Source organism: Lemur catta, chromosome 2 (assembly GCF_020740605.2).
Source record: "Lemur catta isolate mLemCat1 chromosome 2, mLemCat1.pri, whole genome shotgun sequence".
Lineage (NCBI taxonomy): Eukaryota > Metazoa > Chordata > Mammalia > Primates > Lemuridae > Lemur > Lemur catta.
Window position 1 is genome coordinate 123,081,429 of NC_059129.1, and position 21,856 is coordinate 123,103,284.

The 21,856-nt window shown below is 34.2% G+C and overlaps 1 protein-coding gene across 9 annotated transcripts in view; it reads right to left on the reverse strand.

The window, feature by feature from the left end:
* Positions 1 to 2,972: 2,972 nt before the first annotated feature.
* Positions 2,973 to 21,856, reverse strand: part of BCLAF1 (BCL2 associated transcription factor 1) — a 32,358-nt gene continuing 13,474 nt past the window's right edge. For 2 of the 9 annotated variants that reach the window (XM_045544424.1, XM_045544425.1), the window contains exons 5-13: positions 20,747 to 21,412; positions 20,437 to 20,606; positions 18,005 to 18,110; positions 16,158 to 16,242; positions 13,705 to 13,880; positions 12,435 to 12,615; positions 11,304 to 11,450; positions 5,678 to 5,890; positions 2,973 to 5,523 (exon numbers count right to left, since the gene is read on the reverse strand). In XM_045544424.1, the coding sequence (XP_045400380.1) occupies positions 5,518 to 5,523; positions 5,678 to 5,890; positions 11,304 to 11,450; positions 12,435 to 12,615; positions 13,705 to 13,880; positions 16,158 to 16,242; positions 18,005 to 18,110; positions 20,437 to 20,606; positions 20,747 to 21,412 (1,750 nt within the window). In that variant the 3' untranslated portion in view covers positions 2,973 to 5,517. Of the gene's footprint in view, positions 5,524 to 5,677; positions 5,891 to 11,303; positions 11,451 to 12,434; positions 12,616 to 13,498; positions 13,571 to 13,704; positions 13,881 to 16,157; positions 16,243 to 18,004; positions 18,111 to 20,436; positions 20,607 to 20,746; positions 21,413 to 21,856 lie in introns of those variants that run through there. The other 7 variants (XM_045544429.1, XM_045544431.1, XM_045544432.1 and 4 more) reach the window with 4 other exon arrangements.

Genomic DNA, 21,856 nt, shown 5'->3' on the forward strand with positions numbered 1-21,856 from the left:
TAAAAATTCCAAGAAATACTCATGTAGCATTTGCTTTAAGACTATACATTCCAATCCATTTACTGTGTAGATATTCCCAACAATACCTGCAACACTACTGTATTCAGGTTAAGACTGTTTTTAGGCCTCTTATTTATACCATTATACTCTGGCAGTATGCCCTCAGCTGGGGGGGGTGGGCAGGGGAGGGCGAGATGTTTACAAGAAACAGTCACATGAAACACTGTTCTCATTCTAGGAATACTTTATGAAAACATCTCTGACATCTTAATGAAAATCTAAGGACAAAGAATCTCATGAGTTTTGTTATCAGGTATAGTAACGCTTCTTGAAACCAGTTTCATTTTAGACACTGAAAACTGTGTACCTTATTTCTCTGACTTAGCTACCAGTGGCCAATTCAAGCTCTGAATCATTTTCCTGCAGATTGTAGAGACGGACTACTTTAGCCAAATACTCATTTTCCCAAGGTAAACTGGGCAACAAGGAAAATATCTTGTTGCTCAAGTCAGGAATACAGGATAAAATCAAGATATAACAAATAATATTGTCCTCGGTGGGCCAGACAGCTAAATCTGTAACTACATTAAAAGCCTTATGTCTTTTTTTCCAAATATCTGATCTACCCACATTCCAACTGGAGTTTTATATCTAAAGCTTAAATTCCAGAGTAAATTTTAATTACAGAATCCAGTTAACTGAGCCTCACCTTTTGTAAAGGACAAATACAATTCACATTTATAAATCTGGAAGATCATATTAAGGATATGAAGGAAAACAAAGTATACTTTGAAAATCAGAAATGACTCTAAGAACGTGTATATTTTAGTTTTCCAGTAAGTCATAAATGGAACTATTAATCTTTTTCCTTTTAAATAAGCCCACAATTTTTCACTCCAAGTACTGTCAAAGACATGACTCATATCCCATTTTCCAATTAAAAGTACAAATTCAAATAAATTTTTTTGAGACAGGGTCTCGCTCTGTTGCCAGGGCTGGAGTGCAGTGGCCTCATCAAAGCACACTGTAGCTTCAAAGTCCTGGGTTCACACGATCCTCCTGCCTCAGCCTCCCAAGTAACTAGGACTACAGGTGCAAACCATTACTTCCAGCTAATCTATTTTTTGTAGAGACATGGTCTTGCTGTATTGCTCAGGCTGGTCTTGAACTTTTGGCCTCAAGAAATCCTCCAGCCTCAGTGCCTGCGATTGCAGGTATGAGCCACCATGACCAGCCTATCTTCTATATTTTAAAAGTGCTACAAATATAACTAAAATGTTCGCAGGAATAATTTTTCCTATGTACAGATTATTATAATTAAGACACACTTTCTTTTCTAGTAGCGGTGGTGAAATGCTGTCCCACTACCTGTTCTTTTTTTTAACCAATGGGATCCATTTTTATAGCCCAGGGTTTAATTCAGTAACAAAAACAGAACTGGCACCCTCAATTAAATGTACAATTTTGGCCCCATCAGCACAGCTGACACACTCTAATCATTACTGCAGGTTTCTAAAACATAAGGAGTCCAGCTCATAAATCAACACAATCTCTGAGGTTCTAATGTCAGATAATGGAATACAACAAATTTCTGTACATTCCTGAATTCTAAGAAACTTAAAAGTTGTTCATTTAGGCCAGGCATGGTGGCTCATAATCCAGCACTTTTGGAGGCTGATGCAGGAGGATCGCTTGAGGCTCGAAGTTCAAGACCAGTCTGGGCAACATAGCCAGACCCCATTCTCTACAAAAAAAAAAGTTTTTAAATTAGATGGGCGTGGTGGCACACACCTGTGGTCCTAGCTACTTGGGAGGCTCAGGCAGGAGAACTGCTTGAACCCAGGAGTATGAGCTGGCAGTGAGTTGTGATCGCACCACTGCACTTCAGCCTGGGAGACAGCGCACGACCCTCTCTAAAAAACTTGTTCATTTAAAGCTCATTAAAATAGACTCCTAATTTTTAGTATCTACACCAATAAAATGAATAGTTAAACCCCTGACATTCAGATTTAACAATAGTGGTTTCAACTATTTGGGAATCCTGAACATATATAACAGATATTACTCCCTAATTTTAAGGCATACTCAAGAGACTTAGTTTAGCTAAATTAAACCCATGACAATCAAATCTAATTCTCCATGTGCCTTTCCTATTGAGCAGCTTCATACATTGAGAGACCCTCTGTACTGTTCTTCTGAATGTGAAAGGATGCTGTTCCATATGGAAATTTAAGGTATACCCCCAAGGGTTTCCAATTAAAACTCAGCAAAAGAAATTAAATGTCCCTAATAAATAACACAGTATACTTTTACATAAAAAAACTTTTATATAACATTAAAATCACCCAGTATATTTAAGCTACCAATGATCTTACACATTCTTTTACACACACACAGAGTTCTTATTTATCTCACATTATTAATGGATAATTTGCCATTTGAGTCAAAATGTGTCGATTCATCTTAGCACACAAATTTCTGTGAAAATATTTTGTGTAAAATTGATGGAATGGCACGCTTTATATTTCAAATAATCTATAAAAGAAGCACGGTAAGAATCATACCAGACCTTACTCAAAGTGAACAAAGACTAACTTAAAAAGACAATTCTTTTTAATTACTAACTAGCTACTACATTTTTAGAAAGGAAGAGAAGTAATCTCCATCACAATATGGCTGATAAGGTTCCATAGTAACACGGAAAAAGGAAGACTAAACTAGAAATCTGGAATTCTTATATTTTTTTAATAATGGCTTGCTTAAACTTACCAACTGTAAAATTTCCCATTTTCCCAGGGGAGACAAAAAACATTAAAGAAAGGTTTGAGGAATTTTATAAAGCATTTATCAAGCCATACCACACCAGTAATTTTCCTAACAGATGAACTGACACTAGAAATAGGCCACAGAAATGAGTTGTATAGAACAGACATTAGGAATAATCTCAAAATGAGGTAAACAAACAACAGCTATTACCACTTATGACATTTTATTGGCATATGACAATTTACAAGGGTCCCTGTTGCGTTATATATTACACTGAGTAAGAATCGTTTAGCCATCTACATTCATTCTTATTGGATATTTTTTCTCAAATGATAATTAAATTCCCAACACTGATTTTACCTGTGACAATGGGAACAACAGTAATTCCTTGAAGTAGACTGTAACTGGAAAAACATATTTTGCTTTTAATATAAAAATTCCTAGGATGTTGAAAGGTATACATACACGTCTAAAACTGAGTCATGGCCTTCTTAAACAGCTTTATTAATTCTTTGTGGAAATAGCCTTTGGTTCATTTTTATTTCCATTCTCTAGGCAAAACGAAGTCTGTTAATGCAGGTTATCAGAGAGTTATTTCCTGGCACTTGTAAACAAATATCCTTACTAAGAGGAACCGTTCAGCCTTTATAACATGTCATAAAGTGTGAAGTTAAATTGTGGTTTAAAAAAATACACAGGCTACTTTTTATATGCTTGGCTCTGAAAAAGATAACATCCACAATGGCATTCTATTGTGGAGTTCTCACAATCACCCTGGCCTACTAGACAGAATATAATATGGTATGATATTCTTTCCTCAAGTTTGTTTAAGAGAATAAAAGTAACCAAAGGTTAAAGCAATGCATTTGTACTTAAAATATAACCTGTCCAAAGGAATTAAGTAACTTTATCCCCACTCCCTATTCAATAATTTCTCAGCAAATCCCCTTTTTCCTATTGTCTTAAGTGGATAAACAAAATTCCATTTATAGTCATGCATATAGATTCGATGTCTAACCAAATAACTGTTATATGTTTATTTGTATAAAATAAAATGGCCATGAAAATTCTGTGTTGGGGTTTACATCCATGTTGCTTTCACATGTAAGTATTATTCTAAATAGGGGAACATTAATTATGTCCTGATTAATTGCTTTGGCAGGTATTTCTTCTGCTTTATAGACAATTTTAGAAAGACAAAATAATGGAGTAAATCACACAATAGTAAGGATCTTAGGGCCATAAACATCACATATATTGAGTTTGGTTTTAGTTTTTGTTTTGTTTCCAATAGCCCTTAACAAATGTCCCTGGCTGTAATCAAGGTGCAGAGACACAATGCAAATCACCAAAAGTACGGATAAAAGAGCCATACACTAAAGATCTTCAAAAGTTTACACTGACAGAAGCATTATCTTTTAATGCAAACACACAATTCCATTGCTGAATTTACAAATGAAATGTGGCTAGTTTTACATATGATCATAAAGCAGACAAACGTAACACTGAAATTTACTATTTCAGATTTTCATTCAAGAGTTATCAAAATAAACATAAAAGGTAATTCACATTTGAAAGATTATCTGCTGAAGCATAAACCCTTGAGAAGAAAAAGAAAAAGGCATTTTACAAACTGCAACTGAAATAGGGGAAAAATAAAAACTAAGTTAGATCAATGCTCAACAAGCTTCCTGCCAAAACTTTTTATTGGTGACATTTGAAAAACAAGTTTACTTAAAATACTACTAATGAACAGCATGTTGTGTCTGCCTACTTTTTCTTATGGTTACACTACCAACTAATGTTTCAGCTGTCTAAAAGCTCAAATGAATATGTAAGATATGAAATCAGGTATTAAAGTATCAACTTATTCTCTGCAGGATAATCCTCCTCCATACCAATGCCAGGATTACAGGTTCTGTTGTTTTTTCATTACTAAGACATTTGGTAGGGATAGGGTTTTTATTTGCAATATTATTACAAACCAGTTTCTTCTTTCAAATAGCTGAAATCTAAGACCATGACTCAAACTACCAAATAAGAATAGGAAGAGAACACTTAATATTGAACCCAAATAGGAAAGGCTTCCAAGAATGTTTTTTATAGGCCACTGCTTGTTTTCAGAAAAAAATAACATTTTCTCAGACTTTTCAATCTAATTTTTAACAGCTTGTACTTTTTAGCTATTGGCAAATTTTCTTCTTAAACATTTGTTCAAGTGTTAAACTAGTGTAGTTTACCAAAGTAACAACTTCATGGTATACTTCCAAAATTAGTCACCCTACAATGTAGTGCGTTCGAATTAAGCAGGTGTATACAGTTAAAATAATTAGTGTGGACTCTATAAACAATTTCTGTTCAGGGATTTGTATGTAGAGCTAACGTTTACTTCAGAATAAAACATTAACAAACAGGGAAGGAAGAGAATCAGAACTTCCACAGAGCTGTACTTGACCATATCTTATAGACAAAGCAGAATTACAATGCATGTAACAAAAACAGTAAAAGTTTCTTTTTAAAAGTTGTTACAAATATGGTACGTAACAATTTTCTACTTTATATCAGTACAATTTTCAACATACAGTCTACTATTTCTCAAGATATTTGAAGACTTAAAACAAAATTTCTATAGACTACTTGCAAACAGTAAAATTTAAGTAAAATGCTTACATTCTTATTTGAAAACAAAAATCAGGTAAAAAAATGGTGGGTGCAAGTTCTGCTCTCTGTTGCAATCTTACTTCATGTTTACTATTCCTAAGAAAAAAAGAGAAAGAGACATTAAAGATTAAAAAAGATGTGGAGAGTGAAAATGAACTATTAATAATCACTGTTTCTAAAAATTAAATCATTTGCCCACCAAACCCAGACCAAAGAAAATCTGTCAGAACCACAGGTTAAAATTCTCTACCTTTTCTTCCTTGCGTCTGTCCTTCTTTTCTTCATTATTTTCCAAGGTCTCTTCTTCATCTTCAACAATCCCATCCCCTTGGTATTTGTCATGAGTCCATTTTGGACTGCTACCTGATTTTTTGAAGTTAAAGCGCCCTCTGCCACGTTGAAAAGTACCACGACCTCTTCCTCTTTTGGCCCAATAATCCACACCATCATCTCTGTCATCATGCTACAGAAAGGTTAAAAATAAGTGTCAATAAAATGTCTTTCTTGTAAAGATGATGATTACTTGTAATCATTAAGTCATGGTATTAACCTTCTGAAGACTGGGTATAGGAGATTTAGACAACACAATAAAACAAAACCAGTAAAACTGAACTTTTCAAGAAAAGAATATTCCATTGTCAAGAGACTTATCTTACTAGTTAGGTAACCCAAGGACTGAGGTTGCCTCAGAAAATTGTTTGGAGAATCTCAACTGCTAAATTACTGCTCATTTTCAGAATTTTGACTTTTTTCTTTCCATTATTATTTCAATCTAAGTCCATTTGTTACTATGTATGCTGCATGCAATGAGATAAAATAACCAATCTTTTCCCAACAAAATTACCTTAGTCATAAAGGTGTGGCAAAAAGTTATAAAAATGTCAGTACATTATAATGTTCACTAAATAAAATAGGTGGTATGAATTTTATACCTTACATATAAAGGCAGATTTTAAATTCCTACTGAGATTAAATCTAGATCAATGTATAGTACTTATCAATCTGGGCTAGGGAATTTCAATGACAAATTACAATGACATGGTCCCCAGAGTAACACCTAAGACCTTTTCTTCTTTACCACCCTGAAATACTGCAGCTATCACGTTCCAAATTTAATTTTTCATTAACTGTATTTGAATACAGATGTTCCCCAAATCACAAATTATTCTTTTAAGTAAAACAATCTGCAAAACTGAAAAGTACTTGACTTTGTAGAAAAGTAGAGATGAGGATTACATTCCAAAATACAAAAGGCCAAGTTCTCCCATATGTAATTTAATTAATTACTGCCCACCCTAACTTAGTAACTCTTAAATCTGTTGCCCAAAAAAATGAGAAATAAGGCAAAATGATGCCCCTTTATGAGAAAACAAGTGTAATACAAACAGAATGTTGCATAACCTCTGGAGCACTGATACTGATCAATTTTCCAAAAGCCACTAAAACTATTTTTTAATATGTGATATAATACTTTTTTCCCCAAAAACACAGAGCATGCCTTTGGGCATATTCATTTAATACAGATTACCCTCCTTCATGACCTGAAAAGCTCCATTATACAGACTATATGAAAAAGCACTTACCAATTGCTAATAATTGACCTTTCCCTCAAACCAATGAAAGATCACTAGCTAGAGGCATACATGACTCCACAAACAATGAATTTCGGAACTACCAAAAGTATATATTTAAATACAGCAAAAAGAGTTTAACTGCAAACCCAAAATAAACTACTTTAAAACAGTCTGCCACTCAAAATGATACCTACTCAATTAACGTAATTTCATGCTCCCTTAATGCAATAACACATCCGACTCCAGAGTCTGGTTTTCTTTTTATTTGTTTGTTTGTGATATTTACTCAGTATTCCATGAATTTTTGAGAATCAGAGGCAAAAAAGTTTTGGAGTAGAGGCATGCATTTAAATTTTAACAGAAACTGTGTCTTTGGGCAACCTCTCTAGAATTTACTTCCTCATTTTAATAAAGGGAGATAGCCTTGAGAGAACACAGAGGGTTGGTAAAAAAGTGCCTGGCCCAGTGTCTGACAAGCAAGATTCAATGAATGGTGGCAATAATAACATTTCTACCTGCTCAATGTGGGTACAGCACTGTTCTGAGCACTTTACGTGTATTTACTAATCTACTCCTCACAACCACCCTGTAAAAATACTGTTACTTTTCTCATTTTAGAGATAAAGAAATTGAGGCACAGAGAAATTAAGTAACTTGCCCAAAGCCACAAAGCTAGTCCTTTCCACTATCCCCTTATAACCATCACCCATAAAATACATTTCCCAGACAACCTGGTGGCAGTAAATGATTACCACACCAGGCAGCTAAGAGTTAGCAGAAATACAGAAGGCAATGACAAAGCTACATGAACAGTTAAACTAGCCATTACTTTTAGATACACAATCATCTGAAGCTTGATAAAGAAAATAGCAGCTAGAAGATTAAGCTGTGTCTTTCACCAGAGTACCCTGGAAGCTACCTAAGTGAGATTTTTGATGCTAAACATGCCTTTAATCATCAAATCTTTTGTCCAAGATTTCAATCCCATTACAATGTTTTAAATTAATTATTTCACAGATAATAAAGGGCCAGAAGATAAAATATTCATACACAGCCAAAAATTTGTTAACAAAGTAGTCTACATGAGAACCAGGACCTTCTAATCCTTGTATCTCTTTTCTCCATAGAATGCTCAAGTATCAAAGGGTTAATTTATCAAAACTCCAATTCTGAGCCCCCTTCCCCACCAGGGATTTTTCTCTTCCTGAGAAGACAACATCAACTCAACACTAAGAACCTGCCTACTTCAGTACTTTCCCATTTGCTCCAACTCTTCATACTCACCCCTCCCCTTTCAGGTTCTAACTAAAACTAGTATCTTTTCTGGAGTGCTTATTATTATAACATTAGCATACCTTTGTATATGTCCAAGTTTGGAGATGGGAAATTTCAGAAAAGAATGCAACAAAGGTTACTAAAATTCAGTACTGGAGGATGAATGGTACGGTACTTTCAGGACCCCTATTAAGTAGTGGGTTCTAAAGCCCAATGCATGCGTTTGAATTCTGATCCCACTGCTACTAGCCACACAATATTGGTGAAGCTACTCAATCTCTGTACCTCAGTTTTCTCCATCTATAAAAAAATGGAGTAACAGCCCCAATTCAAAAGGATTTTATAAGCATTAAGTAAGTTAATACATGTAAAACACTTAGAACAGCACCAAGCACAGTACATAATGCTCAATAAATGTTATCTATTAACTAAGTTTAACTTTCATTGATATGGGCAAAATTTCTGTGATCGATTTATTCTGAAAGAACCTAAGGGAACATCTAGTTTTAAACTTCTTTTCTTGAATCATATTTGTTTCTTTTCCCTCTACATTAGCTATCTGAAAGGTATCTTTACATAAGATACAAAATCTTTTAAATTCAAATATCCATGTAAAAACCAAACTTGCCATTTCAATGGCTCTTAAATAGAAACCAAAATAATTAACTTTGGGAATTAACTTATAAGGAAAAAATATATACTGTTGTTAATTTTACTTGATATTCAAGTGAACATCAGTCTGTGACAAATAAATGTGTGTTTTATAGAGATCAAGATTTTTAAATATAACCCAGAATTAGCAACATATTATTAACGCTACTTGTAAGTGGCTAAATTCTTAAAATAACACTCTTCTTGATTAACAAAACTACTGAATAATTAAAAGCCAAACTATAATGACTCATGTACCAATTTAAGGTAAAAACTATGATAACAGATTTTGAATGCATGCCATTGAAAAACGAAGGTCCTGCCTAAATTATGTATTTGTAAATTGTTAAAAGTGGTAAACAATTACTATCTACTTATTCATCTCTCATTACCTCTTAACTTTCTGACCTTCCTTCCATACTTGTCTACTTCTCTGGCATTTTTACTTTCTCGTTCTTCACCCTACCTTTGAAATGTTGGCCTTTTAATCTCTTCTCTTCTGACTAGGTGATCTTATTACAGCTTTAGTGGTGATCTATAAGATGGTGGCTCCTAGACTGTTTTCTCTCTCTAAATCTGCATTAGCAACTACCCATTCAACATCTCCACCTGGTTTCTCCCAGGCATTTCAAATTCAACCTGTCCAGAACAGTACTTTATCTCCTCCTCAAAGGGCTCCTTTCTTTTGGATTCCTTATCTTAGATTCCTCCTTCTCACTACCAACACCCAACTAGTTAGTCCCTGAATAAATCCTTATAAATGCTACTTTAACTTTTCTGAAATACAGCCCTTAGTTCAAGGAATTCAATCTCTCAAATCTTCTAACTATTGTAACCACCACGATTTTTGTAAACACTGCTTAAAACCCCAAATTATTAATAAAGTATTAAGGCTTTCCACAATCTAACTCCTGCTTTTTCTCAATTTTCCCCCAAACTTATACCCACCTTAGCCATTTAAGTACTAGAGTTCTCTCTCCCATGCTATTTCACTCCTCCTGTCATCTGCAGTATACCTGCCCATCTCTTAAGCTAAAGATTCAAGTCAAGTTCCTCTACCAAAGTCTCTCCTAATCACTCTCTCCTTTGCAAAACCCCATCGATTCCTCCTTTGGGAAAAGCCACCATACAATTTGGAGTGTTTGTTTCTCTATTACTAGTCTCTAAGCCAAGAATTGAAATCATATTTGTATTTCCATTCTTAGTCTAGCAAACACAAACAAGTGTCTGTTAATACAAATTCTTAAACCAAAAGTAGATGGATCATTTGAAGTTTTCTACACCTGAATCAAATGCCTTTTTGTTTCCAGACTGTCAATTCAAGAGACTCTACAAGCACAAATTTCTCCTCATAGAAGTGTAAATTAAACAAACATTATTCATAACGCACTCTGAAAAACAGATGTAACCTTTTTGGATTCTTGGTCATTAACATACCAAAAAAAGAGGCAAATGGAAATTAATTTTTGAAACAAGTATATAGCCCATTTTCCAAACAAAACAGAGATCCACTTCAGAATACAGCTATAACCTATAAACTAAGCAGGTAAGTCATAGACATTCAGGTCTACTCAAATATATTCATAAAAAGTCCTCTGAAAGACACAATTGTTTAAGTCCAGTACTATTTTCCTCCTTGAAAGCAAATAGTTTCCAGAAGTAGTCCCTGGAACAGAAATTCCCTGAAAAGTTGTAACAAAAATGAGTACTTTTGGTAATAGTTTTGGTATTTTCTTAAGTCGGCTTATGAGGAACCACTTTCCCCATTCCAAACTGCAGAAAATGTCCATCCTTATCTAGAGAATCTTTCAGACCCACCACCTCTAGCTTCATCCTTGGAAAACTACTTCAGAGGAAAAAGTATCTCCGCCACAAGGAAGCACCAAATAAGTATATCTAGCAGCTTCTCCATAAGGTAATTTTTCATTGTCCTTTTACTCTAATGAAAATTGACGGCTTCCCTGAGATCCTTAATTACAAATACTAGGAAAGAATTCTTTTCCTTGTCTTTCATTTAAACAACCGTCTGTGAAGACGGAAGGTACATCTTAATGTGAAATTTCTACTGTCATTGTCTTATAGACAGATATGAAACATACATTAAGCTCAACTCTAATGTTCTTCCCTGAATGTAGCTATAAAATCAGGTATATTTTTAGTTTACCCTGATCAGCCTATATGCAATGTCAAGAAAGTATAGACAAGACTAAAGGGACCCACATTTTCCAAACTTCAAATCACCTGGGTAATTTTTAAAAAGGTTTCCCACATTATGGTGAAATCTTCTCACAGTAATGGATATCTGTACTCAAATGTATTCACCTAGTATGTTTTGAAAATTAATGCAAACCAAATAAACAGATTTCTAACACCCACCAAGAAGTACTTCTTGCTCTTTGGGGTATATTCTGGATCCCATTCCTCTTCCTTCGGTCTCTTTTGAAAAGTAGTATTTGAGTTGTTTGGACCAGTATTTGTCCCAGCAAAAACTCCTCTGGCTCTTCCTCTGCCTCTAATTCGAAACTGATTAACATTAACAAAGTTGTTTAGTGATGCAACAGAAAGGTATTTAGTTACATGCAAACTCTAATTTTACTGCAGTAACAAAAAACATATGCCCTAATTTCCTACCTAAATCTCATAACCACTGAGGATGGAAAGGATGGCCATTTTATACCATAGGCAAAAAAATTCTGCCTACTGAAAGCTGAGTAGGTTAAGAGGAAATGAAAAATCAACCTAAGTGTCAGAATATTGCACTTTGATGGCCTGAACTAATATTTTAAAATAATCAAGTTGGTTTTTTTACCTTTTTACTAGCCAGTAGTGGTCTAATTCCTTTGAATTACCATAAGCGCTCCAAGTGTTCAACCATACCTATCTCTATATGTATATAAGCAAAGCTCTTCTCTTCCCCCAAATGATCTAATTAATGAACTCTAACCAAAACCCAACTAGATACTTGCTCAAGGTAGAAGTCTGAATCTAGAAGTTAAAAAGGCAAGAAGATGCACTAACTATGAAGTCATTAAATTAATAATTATAATGACTTATGGAAACATGAGGATAATGTATATGCTATGTAGAATAAAAAGAAAATTTATATGATTTCTATGATAGATACATACATAAGCAAGGATTTGAAGAAAACAGGCAAAAATGAAAATAGCTGTAACAGATGAACATCCAGATTTCTTAATGTTTTAAGGTATCTTTTCAAAAACTGTTTACAGAAATGTATCTCAATAACTTTCCTCGACTCTTGGGTCTTTAAGGACTATGTACATTATTGATCTCAAAATGAAGAAAACCAGCTTACAGAGATGTTTCTAGATCTCAAAATGGCATTCTTAATGAAGACAATACTTCAAATACCATTTCATTTTTCAAGACTAACTCTGACTTAAAGAATAATGACTCACACAACAATCTCTGAATCATGCAATTGACTTTCCTTATATACAGTACTTAAGGTAAAGTCGTATCAAAGATAATTTTATTACTTACAAAGGTTCCTCGTGGCCGGCTAACTCCTGCAAAGCCTGAGTATTCTTTCAGTTCATGGTGAGTTTTAAATTCTTCTTCTCTTTCCTTCTTACTCTCCTTTTCTTCTCGAGAACTGGGAGAAGAAGGTGATGCTGAAGAGGATGAAGATCGAGAATGATCTTGCTCTCTACTTTTATGTTTACTGCAAAATAAAGAACACACACCAAAAAATGCTATTTTTAAAAAGATAAAGACCAGGCTGAACTTACAATAAAAGGGATATTTTTTAAGTCAAAAAAACTATCTCCTAGTAAAATTATTACATAAGTAAAATAATTGGGTGTTTGACACAGTCTGTTTCCATTCTCCTCCAATATTTGTTTTACATCACTACTGAAAAGCATGCTATGGCCTGCCAATTAGAAACTAGCAGTCTGTAAGCTTCAAGAATAAGGTATAGTTCTTCAATATTTTTAAGTTAACTTATATAATCTTTTAACAAAATGAAAAGAAGAGTAGCAACAAGTAAGAATGTTCTTAAGGCCAAGTTTCAAAATGACTGCAGTTTGTACACCCTGGGTGAAAACACTTGGTATGGGCCATAATATCATTATTGAAATCAAAAGCATATGACATTACAAAGAACAGTCATAAATTTTAAAACACAAGTAAAATCCACCATTTACCTAATGAATAGCAAGGAAAAGAGATTATCTATAATAATACTTTGTACTCCTATTTAACTTTATGATGATCAAATTTACGTGATTCTAATGCAACACTCGAAAAGGTCATACCTGCTGTAATTCTTACCACTGCTAACAGTATCCATGGAAATATTATTTTGAAAGACTAATACACATTGCTATTTCTAGTCCTTCCTCCCCCCATCTCTCCCATGTTAAACCACTAGATATCAGTTTATAATTCTTGTACTCTGGGTGTTATGAGTTGAAAAAGTGCGGAATCAAGCATAACGAACCAAAGTTCTTACACAAACTGTTTCTAGAAATGCACTGCATTGAAGTCCAACCTCCTGATGTAGCCTGGATAATAGGACACATTAATTTGTCATTTTTTTTTTCAGTGTTAGCTTGCTATTCCAAAGTTTTTGTCCTCATCCACCATAAGCCGTGTAAAAGACAAATACATTTTTGCTGTAAAACAAATAATTTTAATTGTTTAAATTTAAACATTCGATTACATAGTCAAAATTGAAAGCAATTAAGCTGACAATTATTAAAGGCTAATTAGAAGCTAAAACCTAACTCAAGACAGTTTTAACAATTACCTGTCATCTTTGTAAGATTTGTATTCCTTGTAATCTTTTGGAGTTTTTTCTTGCTTTCTTGATCCACTGGATTCCCTGGAGCCCTTGGAATCCCCCCGTTCTTTACTTCTTTCTTTTCTACGGCGATCAATGTCATGCCGAAGATCAGCAGAGTCACACCTTAATTTTTTATCTCCCTATAAAAAGACAGATGCAAAATACAGAGTTCAGGGGAGAAATAGAAAAAAATATACAAAGAGTTAAATTTTATACCAGTTTATAACTGGCATTTTAGTATCAGAAAAAAATGGATCATATACTACTATCATTAAGTTTTTGTTTAAAAAATATACTTGATTGTTTTTCCTAAACATTTGTGTACATTCAGTGCGGTGGGACTGGAAAAGTTTCTAACAGCTATTTCTCTTGAGAATTTTATAGAAATTCAAAACAATCCATAATAAACTTTTGTACAGTAAAATGATACAAATATTTTTCCACTCAGCACATCCTCATTAATTATTATCCCTCATCATTCCAAATGTTGGGGTTTTTTTAATAGTTGAACAGTGACAGATTATAATCTGTAGTTGTGACATAGCCTTCCACCTATAAAGTTATGGGTTCCTAACGTAATTCTCATTATTAAGCCTCATTATCATCAAGCTCTTCCCAAATAATTTGACCAACCCAATTAAAAAAACAGTTCACAAGAATTCTGTAATTTCTATAACATGCAAGTGGAATATGATTAATGAAACCAATTGAGGTTGAACAAGGGTAGAAACAAAGCCAGAAAGATATTATTCGCAATCCTGTACTCAGTATCTTGGGCCATATACTGCCCTTTCTCAATTCAGGTATTGCAACGGACATTAGTTTAAACTGGGTCACAATTCACCTCCTTCTTGTTCCATTGCTTTTTCAAATACTATATAATTTAGGAAGATGGAAAGAGGCATCTAGGAATGAAGAGAAATTATACATCAGTAAGATCCTAAGCAATGTGGACATCCTTGCTAGTATTCAACAATAAGAAGTATTTATTCTGGGAAGTCTAGTTATAATATTCGTAAGCATTCATACAACTGAGAGTACGTATGTATCTCCAAATGATATCAACTACTTACCTATTTGCTCCCAGCACAATAAAGAGAAACTCTAATCAAGAACAAAAAACTTCCTGTTCACCCAGGTATTACGAAGTCCACAAGTAACAAGATAACGTAAGTGAAACTACCTTGTAAACTACATATATATATTAATTACACATTAACATGTGTTAATAATTCATTCATATAGAAAGATGAAGGATAAAAACCAATGTCATATCCTCTTGTCCATCCATCAGTCACCCCTACTTCCCCTCCTCCAGATCAAAATCTGGTTTAAGTAATGAGAGAAGTAAGGTACTCACTGTCAGAGCATGAGGATAGACAAAACTATCAGGAAAACAAAATTAACCAACATTGAACCCAAAGTATTAAAAACCAAAAAAGTATTCACTTCTCAGAATCTGTTTTTCAAAAATCAATATGCCCCATGCAAAGTAACCATTTTCTTTGTTAGCTCTAGATTCGACATCCAGTAAGTTAACAGCACACCCTATTAAACAATTTGTATACTACCACCATCAATAACAGCTTGTAGTAACAGAAGTTCCAACGTTTTCAAGATAGACCAATTATTCAACTCTACAAATGTATTCTCATTTTTCTAATTAGAAAACCAAGGTTGAATTATTTTCCAAATATCATACAGATCGTATTTATTGATGGCCAGAAATGGAACCAAGCAGTACTCCCAAGTTTCCTAATCTTTTCAAAACAATGGATAGTTGCTCCCATTCTACCAATTTTGAATTATCAGAGTATAACAGAGTATAATAGTCCCCCTAACCAATGAATTCCATTCTCACCAAGCCCTCTATATGTCTTTCATAGGCTGCTTTCTCAAGTTTAAAAGCCACTCCCCCAACCTACAAATATTCCAGTAGTGACAAATAAGTTTTTGCTCAAAACACTCATTTGTAAATCAGTTCTTAGAATTCATATTTCATAATTCACATAAAAATGCCCATCATTACTCCTTTTTCTCTGTGAAGAACCTGGAGATAATTAATTCAGGCACACATAAAACAAAAGAATATTTATTCTGGCTTATCGATCTCACCTCAAAACTCTAATAAAATTTGTATTTCTTTTTTCCCTTGGTCTACCCACTGGTTCTTTACCCTTTCCTTAGGACTAATTTTTTCCTTGCACTAGCATTTTCAAAAAATACTCTTTGTTTGACTTAAGAAAGTATAGTGTCAGCTTAATTCTTCAAGGAAGGAACACTACGTACACTATCATAAATATGTATGATGTATTTACAATTAGAAGATATCTGTAAACAATCTGCCTTGAGAAACTATATTTAGTGTATTAACTAAGCCAAATTGAACAACAAAAAAAGTGCACTAAAAAACATACCTTTTGATTTTCTTCTTTAAAAACTCTCTCTTCCCCTGCTAAACGGGTATGCTTCCTCAGGGCACTTGGAGAGATGTCAATTCTCCTTAACACAAAATAAAGTGTATTTGTAGTCAAACTATTAACTGTATGGTTCACAAAAATCCACAGTCCTGCCCATTTTTGTAAGACACAATCATTTCTCTCTCAACTATTTTAGCACAGTAAGACTATTAATCTAATTCCTAATAGACAATTAAGAAATAATAACTGTATCCATTAAAAATGAATTAAAATGTTTCAATCAGGTTTTTACATAGAAATGAAACCTGACCTTTTAAAACATCGAACTACATTAGCCATCAAAAATAGAAAAATGTGGCTCACACCTGTAATCCTAGCATTCTGGGAAGCCAAGGTGAGAGGGTTGCTTGAGGTCAAGAGTTTGAGACCAGCCTGGCAAGAGCAAGACCCCATCTCCACCAAAAATAGAAAAAATTAGCCAGGTGTGGTGGTGCACACCTGTAGTCCCAGCTACTTGGGAGGCTGAAGCAAGAGGATTGCTTGAGCCCAGGAGTTTGAGGTTGCAGTGAGCTATGATGATTCAGCCTGGGCTGGAGACCCTGTCTCAAAGAAGAAAAGGGAAGAGGAAGAGAAGAGAGAAAAAGGAGAGGAAGAGGAGAGGGAAAGGAGAAGGAAAAGGAAACGGAAAAGGGAAAAGGAAAGGAAAAGAAAACCAAGACAGGCGCAGTGGCTCACACCTATAATCCCAGCACTTTGGGAGGCTGAGGCAGGAGGATCACTTGAGACCCAAGTTTGAGAGCAGCCTGAGCAATATAGCAAAAACCTGCCTCTACCAAAAAGTAACAAAAACTAGGCAGGTGCAGTAGCTCATGCCTATAGTCCTAGCTACTCTACTCAGGAGGCTGAGGCAGGAAGATTGCTTAAGCCCAGAAGTTCAAGGCTGCAGTGTGCTACAATCCTACCACTGGCACTACAGCCTAGACAACAGGGCAAGACCCTGCCTCTAAAAAAAAAAAAAAAAAGAAAGAAAAAATACATAAAAAAAAAATGTTTTGATTAAAGTTGAAAATTACTGCGTGTCAATCATCATGCAACATATACATCAAAACATCTTCAATGAACACACATGAATAGGATTATTTGCTCCTAAACAGTCTTCATTCAGTATTTTTACGTATTCAGCATACCTTTGGTTTCATTCTGTGCCTTTCCTTTTTAACCTAGTATGAATTGCAACTTCCTAGTGCTTCTTTAGCAGTTCTGACCAAAACCACACCAACCATATGATGTGTGCTAAGTACTACGTGAGATAATTTATAGCCAATATCACTAATTGTCACCACTACCCTGCAAAGTGGGATTATCTTTATTTTGTAGATGAAAAAACTGATGTCCAGATATTAAATAACCTGTTCATCACAATGGAATGAAGTGACAGAGTCAGGATTTCAACACAATTGTCTCACTTCCATGTTTATGCTCTTCTCATGAAAAACAGTTCTACCTCTCATCAAGCATTTTTATTTCATAAACCTGCCAGAAGTAAATTCAAACTTACTCTAGGCATCTACCGCCACCAAATAACAAATGAACTGATAACCATTTAACTCCATACTGCAGAGTGATTAGAGTATTTTAAGTTCTAACAACCAGTGTAAACCAAGCAAACTGGAAAACTAAATTATAAAATTTTCAAAACTTAGAAATATATTTATTCAAAGTATAAACGAGACATAAAACTAAAGTTTTAATTTGTATCATGATGATAGCAAACTTCCAATATAATCTTGCTTCAAATGTCTTCCTATCAAAACGACATTTTTATATATCAATGGTACACATACCTGTGTATCTCAGGACTCTTTTGCCGGGTACTATGTTCTTCAGTGGCTTTCTGATACGAAGTGAACCGCTCGTTTAGGGTCATTGCAGGTGATTTGAAGTATTGCTCTGTTGATTTAGGAGAAATACTGTCCAATTAGTTATCTTTACTTTAAGAGGGATTTTCATTTGTGACAGAAGGGCATGTAGCAGGTGAAAAGAAATCAAAAATATTCAAGAAACCTAGCAGAAGAGAATCAAGTGTTACAAAGAACTCCTACCCTTTGAACTTCTTGTACCTCACAGGTAAGGAACTGCAAAGTTCCTCACAGGTGCCTGTCAATACTACATATAATCCAAGAACAATTAATAGATTAAATCAGGAGTCACTAATGCACTACTTGCTCAAACAGAACAAAAAGAAATAATATGTGGATGTCTTCATACCTTGCCAATATGAACCAATGGCATCACTTCAAATGACCATTTGTAGAAAACAAAAATGGACAAATATGGAATTAACTACAAAGCTGGTTTGAGTAAACTAACAAATTTCATTGAGAACTATGTTGACATATCAACAGAAATTGATTCAAGGAAAAAACTGAATACTGTCATTCAACTGGAAAAATTATTTTTAAATCCATTAACATTCACTAATTACTCCAAAAATCTGGCGTCTTGGCAAACCTGACAGCACATTTGATATTGTTGTCTTGTCTTTCTTTAAACAATTTTAAAATTAGTAATATCAATACTGATTAGTTTTTAAACCAGTTTAAGATATGCTGTAAATGTAAAACAGACGTATAAAGTCATGAGCTATGAAATGTTACATTATGAAGCAAGCTATCTGCTTAACAGGTCAACATACATCTGTGTCAACTTACCGCCCAATATCCAGCACATGTCTCATAACCAATCATTAAAACTTGAAACGGCCACTACAAGGGTAGTGCCTCAATCATAATTCCATGAAACCCAGGAATTTGAGCTAGCAACTCAGTTTTTATGCCATTTTTGCCAGGAAGACAGAAGGTTCAACTTTGCCTGTATGTTTCAACAGCTATTTTACTTTGAAACATGGATTTTGCCATTTCAAAACATATTCCAGGACCTAGTTACAATGAAAAAGAAAACATCACTGGGCATTTTCAGCTCTATATAAAGAAAGAGCTGTTCAGATCGGTTGCATAATACCAATTATGAAACATAACTACAGTTCTTTTTAAAAAGGAAAAAGAAAATGAAAAAGGAAAAAATGTATCAAAACCTGATCTCAAAATTCAGCAAATTATAAAATATGGAGACTGGTCAAAAAAATGTGAAAAAATTTAAAAATTATTGTTTCATATTTTATGTATAAACTGGTTCACAAACCTACTTATAGCCAAATAGCAAAACTCTTTTGTTATCATGTTTAAATTATTACAGCCAAAAAGAAATCCATTAACTATTCACTGTTTTGAAATATCAAGTGCACAAAGAATTGCTGGTGACAAGTTTATTATAATGAGTTGTTCTCATGTCAAAAGACAAACTTTTTTAAAAAGGGTGGAGGAGGCTTTTAAGACCAACAGCCACAGAGGTTCCTGGGAAAGAACCTGTTTCATAGTAAGCTGCCTTTTAAACACAAAAACAAAATTATAAAAACCAAATTTTATCTAACCGCCCAAAAAGTCATACCCTAAAACCTTTGAAAACTATTAGTAACTTTGAAACTATAACTACATATTAGTGAAAAGAAAAAAATCATTATTTTAGTTAAAATGAACATCCTTATGTTTAGGACCTAAGGAAATATCATAATTATTATCCTAATTAGTCACTACCCATATAATCACTATTTAGCTAATATACTTTTAAATTTCTTGAACTTTTTTCCCCTTTAAAAATCCTGTCTAAATTTTCTTCTGGTTTATTCATCACCACTTTAAAAATTTTATAACAAATTTAGCACAAAAAGATAGAAAGTTAATACTGTTTTTCCACTAGTTTCACATTTCTTTGAAAGATGAAAAGAAATTCTTAGTAAATAATATTCAGTAACAATACTGCCTCACTTTGTTATAAATGTGTGCCGAGAGTACATTAACCACAAGTTATAGACATACAATGAAAAATAATCTGTAAGCATTCTGCACTTCAAATATACAGTGACGCATTTTAAAAACACTTTAAGCATTAAACAAATCTACATCATGTTTTACCATGATATACTTTAGGATATGTTTTAACTCTAGCATTTTAATCACTTTTCATTAAATAGCTCCGTTAAATCTCAATACTAGCAAGACAGGAGTCTCTTTCACGAAACACCATTTTTCTAAATTTTTAATAGTACTGATATATACCTACAAGCCCTGAGGTACATTAATTATTAAACATAACTACTCATTTGTTTATTTGCATGCAAGATAAATTTCCTTCACAATACTAAACATATTAAGCATACCTTTAACATGATGAACCAAGGACACAATGTGTTGAATAAATGACTCTGAAGTGCTTTTGCTGGCCTGTGGCAACTTAATGTGGTCAAAGATGGATCGGAATTCTTGCTCCTTCTTGACAGAATGGACAAGTGTACTAGCAAGTAGCCTGTCTTTAGTCAAGGAAGCAGGTCTGGAACATATCGATAACACACACACAAACAAAATATACCACTGGTTTGAATATGAAAACAGTATGTTCAGAAAATAAGATAATTAACTGGAATATTAACTACCCATAGATTAATTTACTGGGCATCAATGTGGAATTACCTGTTAGAATCATCAAGAGGAACAGGTGCCATTTTGAGTTTGACTTCAGGACGATGGGAATCACTGGCTATCATTTTGATCCTAAGTGGGCTCTCCTCTCTGAAGGTAGACTTTTCCCGTGCATCCAGATTCTTGTGTAGAGGGGGACTGTAATCAAAGAGGTCTTTGAGCTTTTCAGACTTTACCTGCTCAGGTGACTGAGTTTCTTTCTTTACTGTTATTCTTTCAGAACTTTTGTCTTCTTCCTTGTGCTTATCTTTTGTAGTGCTAGGCCTTTCCACTACGTATCCAGTCTCTTTAAGTTTGTAATTTTTTTCTTCTCTAAATCCATCACTTTCTCTATTGCCTTTCAGTGAAACTTTTGACTTGTACTTGAGTCCTTCCTCCTCTGTATTCCGGTGAGATGCCGTAGCAAAACTTTTACCCTGATCTGCGAGGACTGACTTCCTGAACTGTCTATAATCCTCTGTCTCCTCTGTGTCATCCCCTTCTGAATCATTAAACTTTTGTTTTCCAGACTCTTTATCACTGAAGTAATCTAAAGCTTCCTGATCTTCCCATTCTCCCTCTGCCCTCCCTTTCTCTGATCCTTTCTCCTTTGGAGCCTCTTTATCCCTGTTATTACCCCTATCAAGCAGGAATACTCTAGACTCTTCATCTGTGAACCTGTGAATAAGCAAAGAAGACGATAGTAACTCTGGATTGCAGTCATTGTAGATCACTTGCATATTTAAATGTGTTGCCCAATACCACAGGACCAGCAATGAAAAAAATAACCCTACTGAAAAGTGCATTCTCAGATTTCACTTTTAAAAATCACTGAAAGCATTCATATAGAACTCATGTACTGATTTTTTTAATAAATTTACATACTAGACTTCCTAAAGGATAAAAAGTAAAGCCACCCTCAGGAACCTGTCCTATTTAGTCACAGTCCACAATTCTACATGAACAAATTCAAATTTCTAGAAACAGCCTAAGTTTAATTTTTGAAGCTAAGAACCGCTAATAGATAATACACAATAGAATCCAACTTCTACTCAAACTTTCAGACTATTTCACTTACTTCTTATCTATCAGTATAAATAAGAGCTCATATGAGTGGACTTC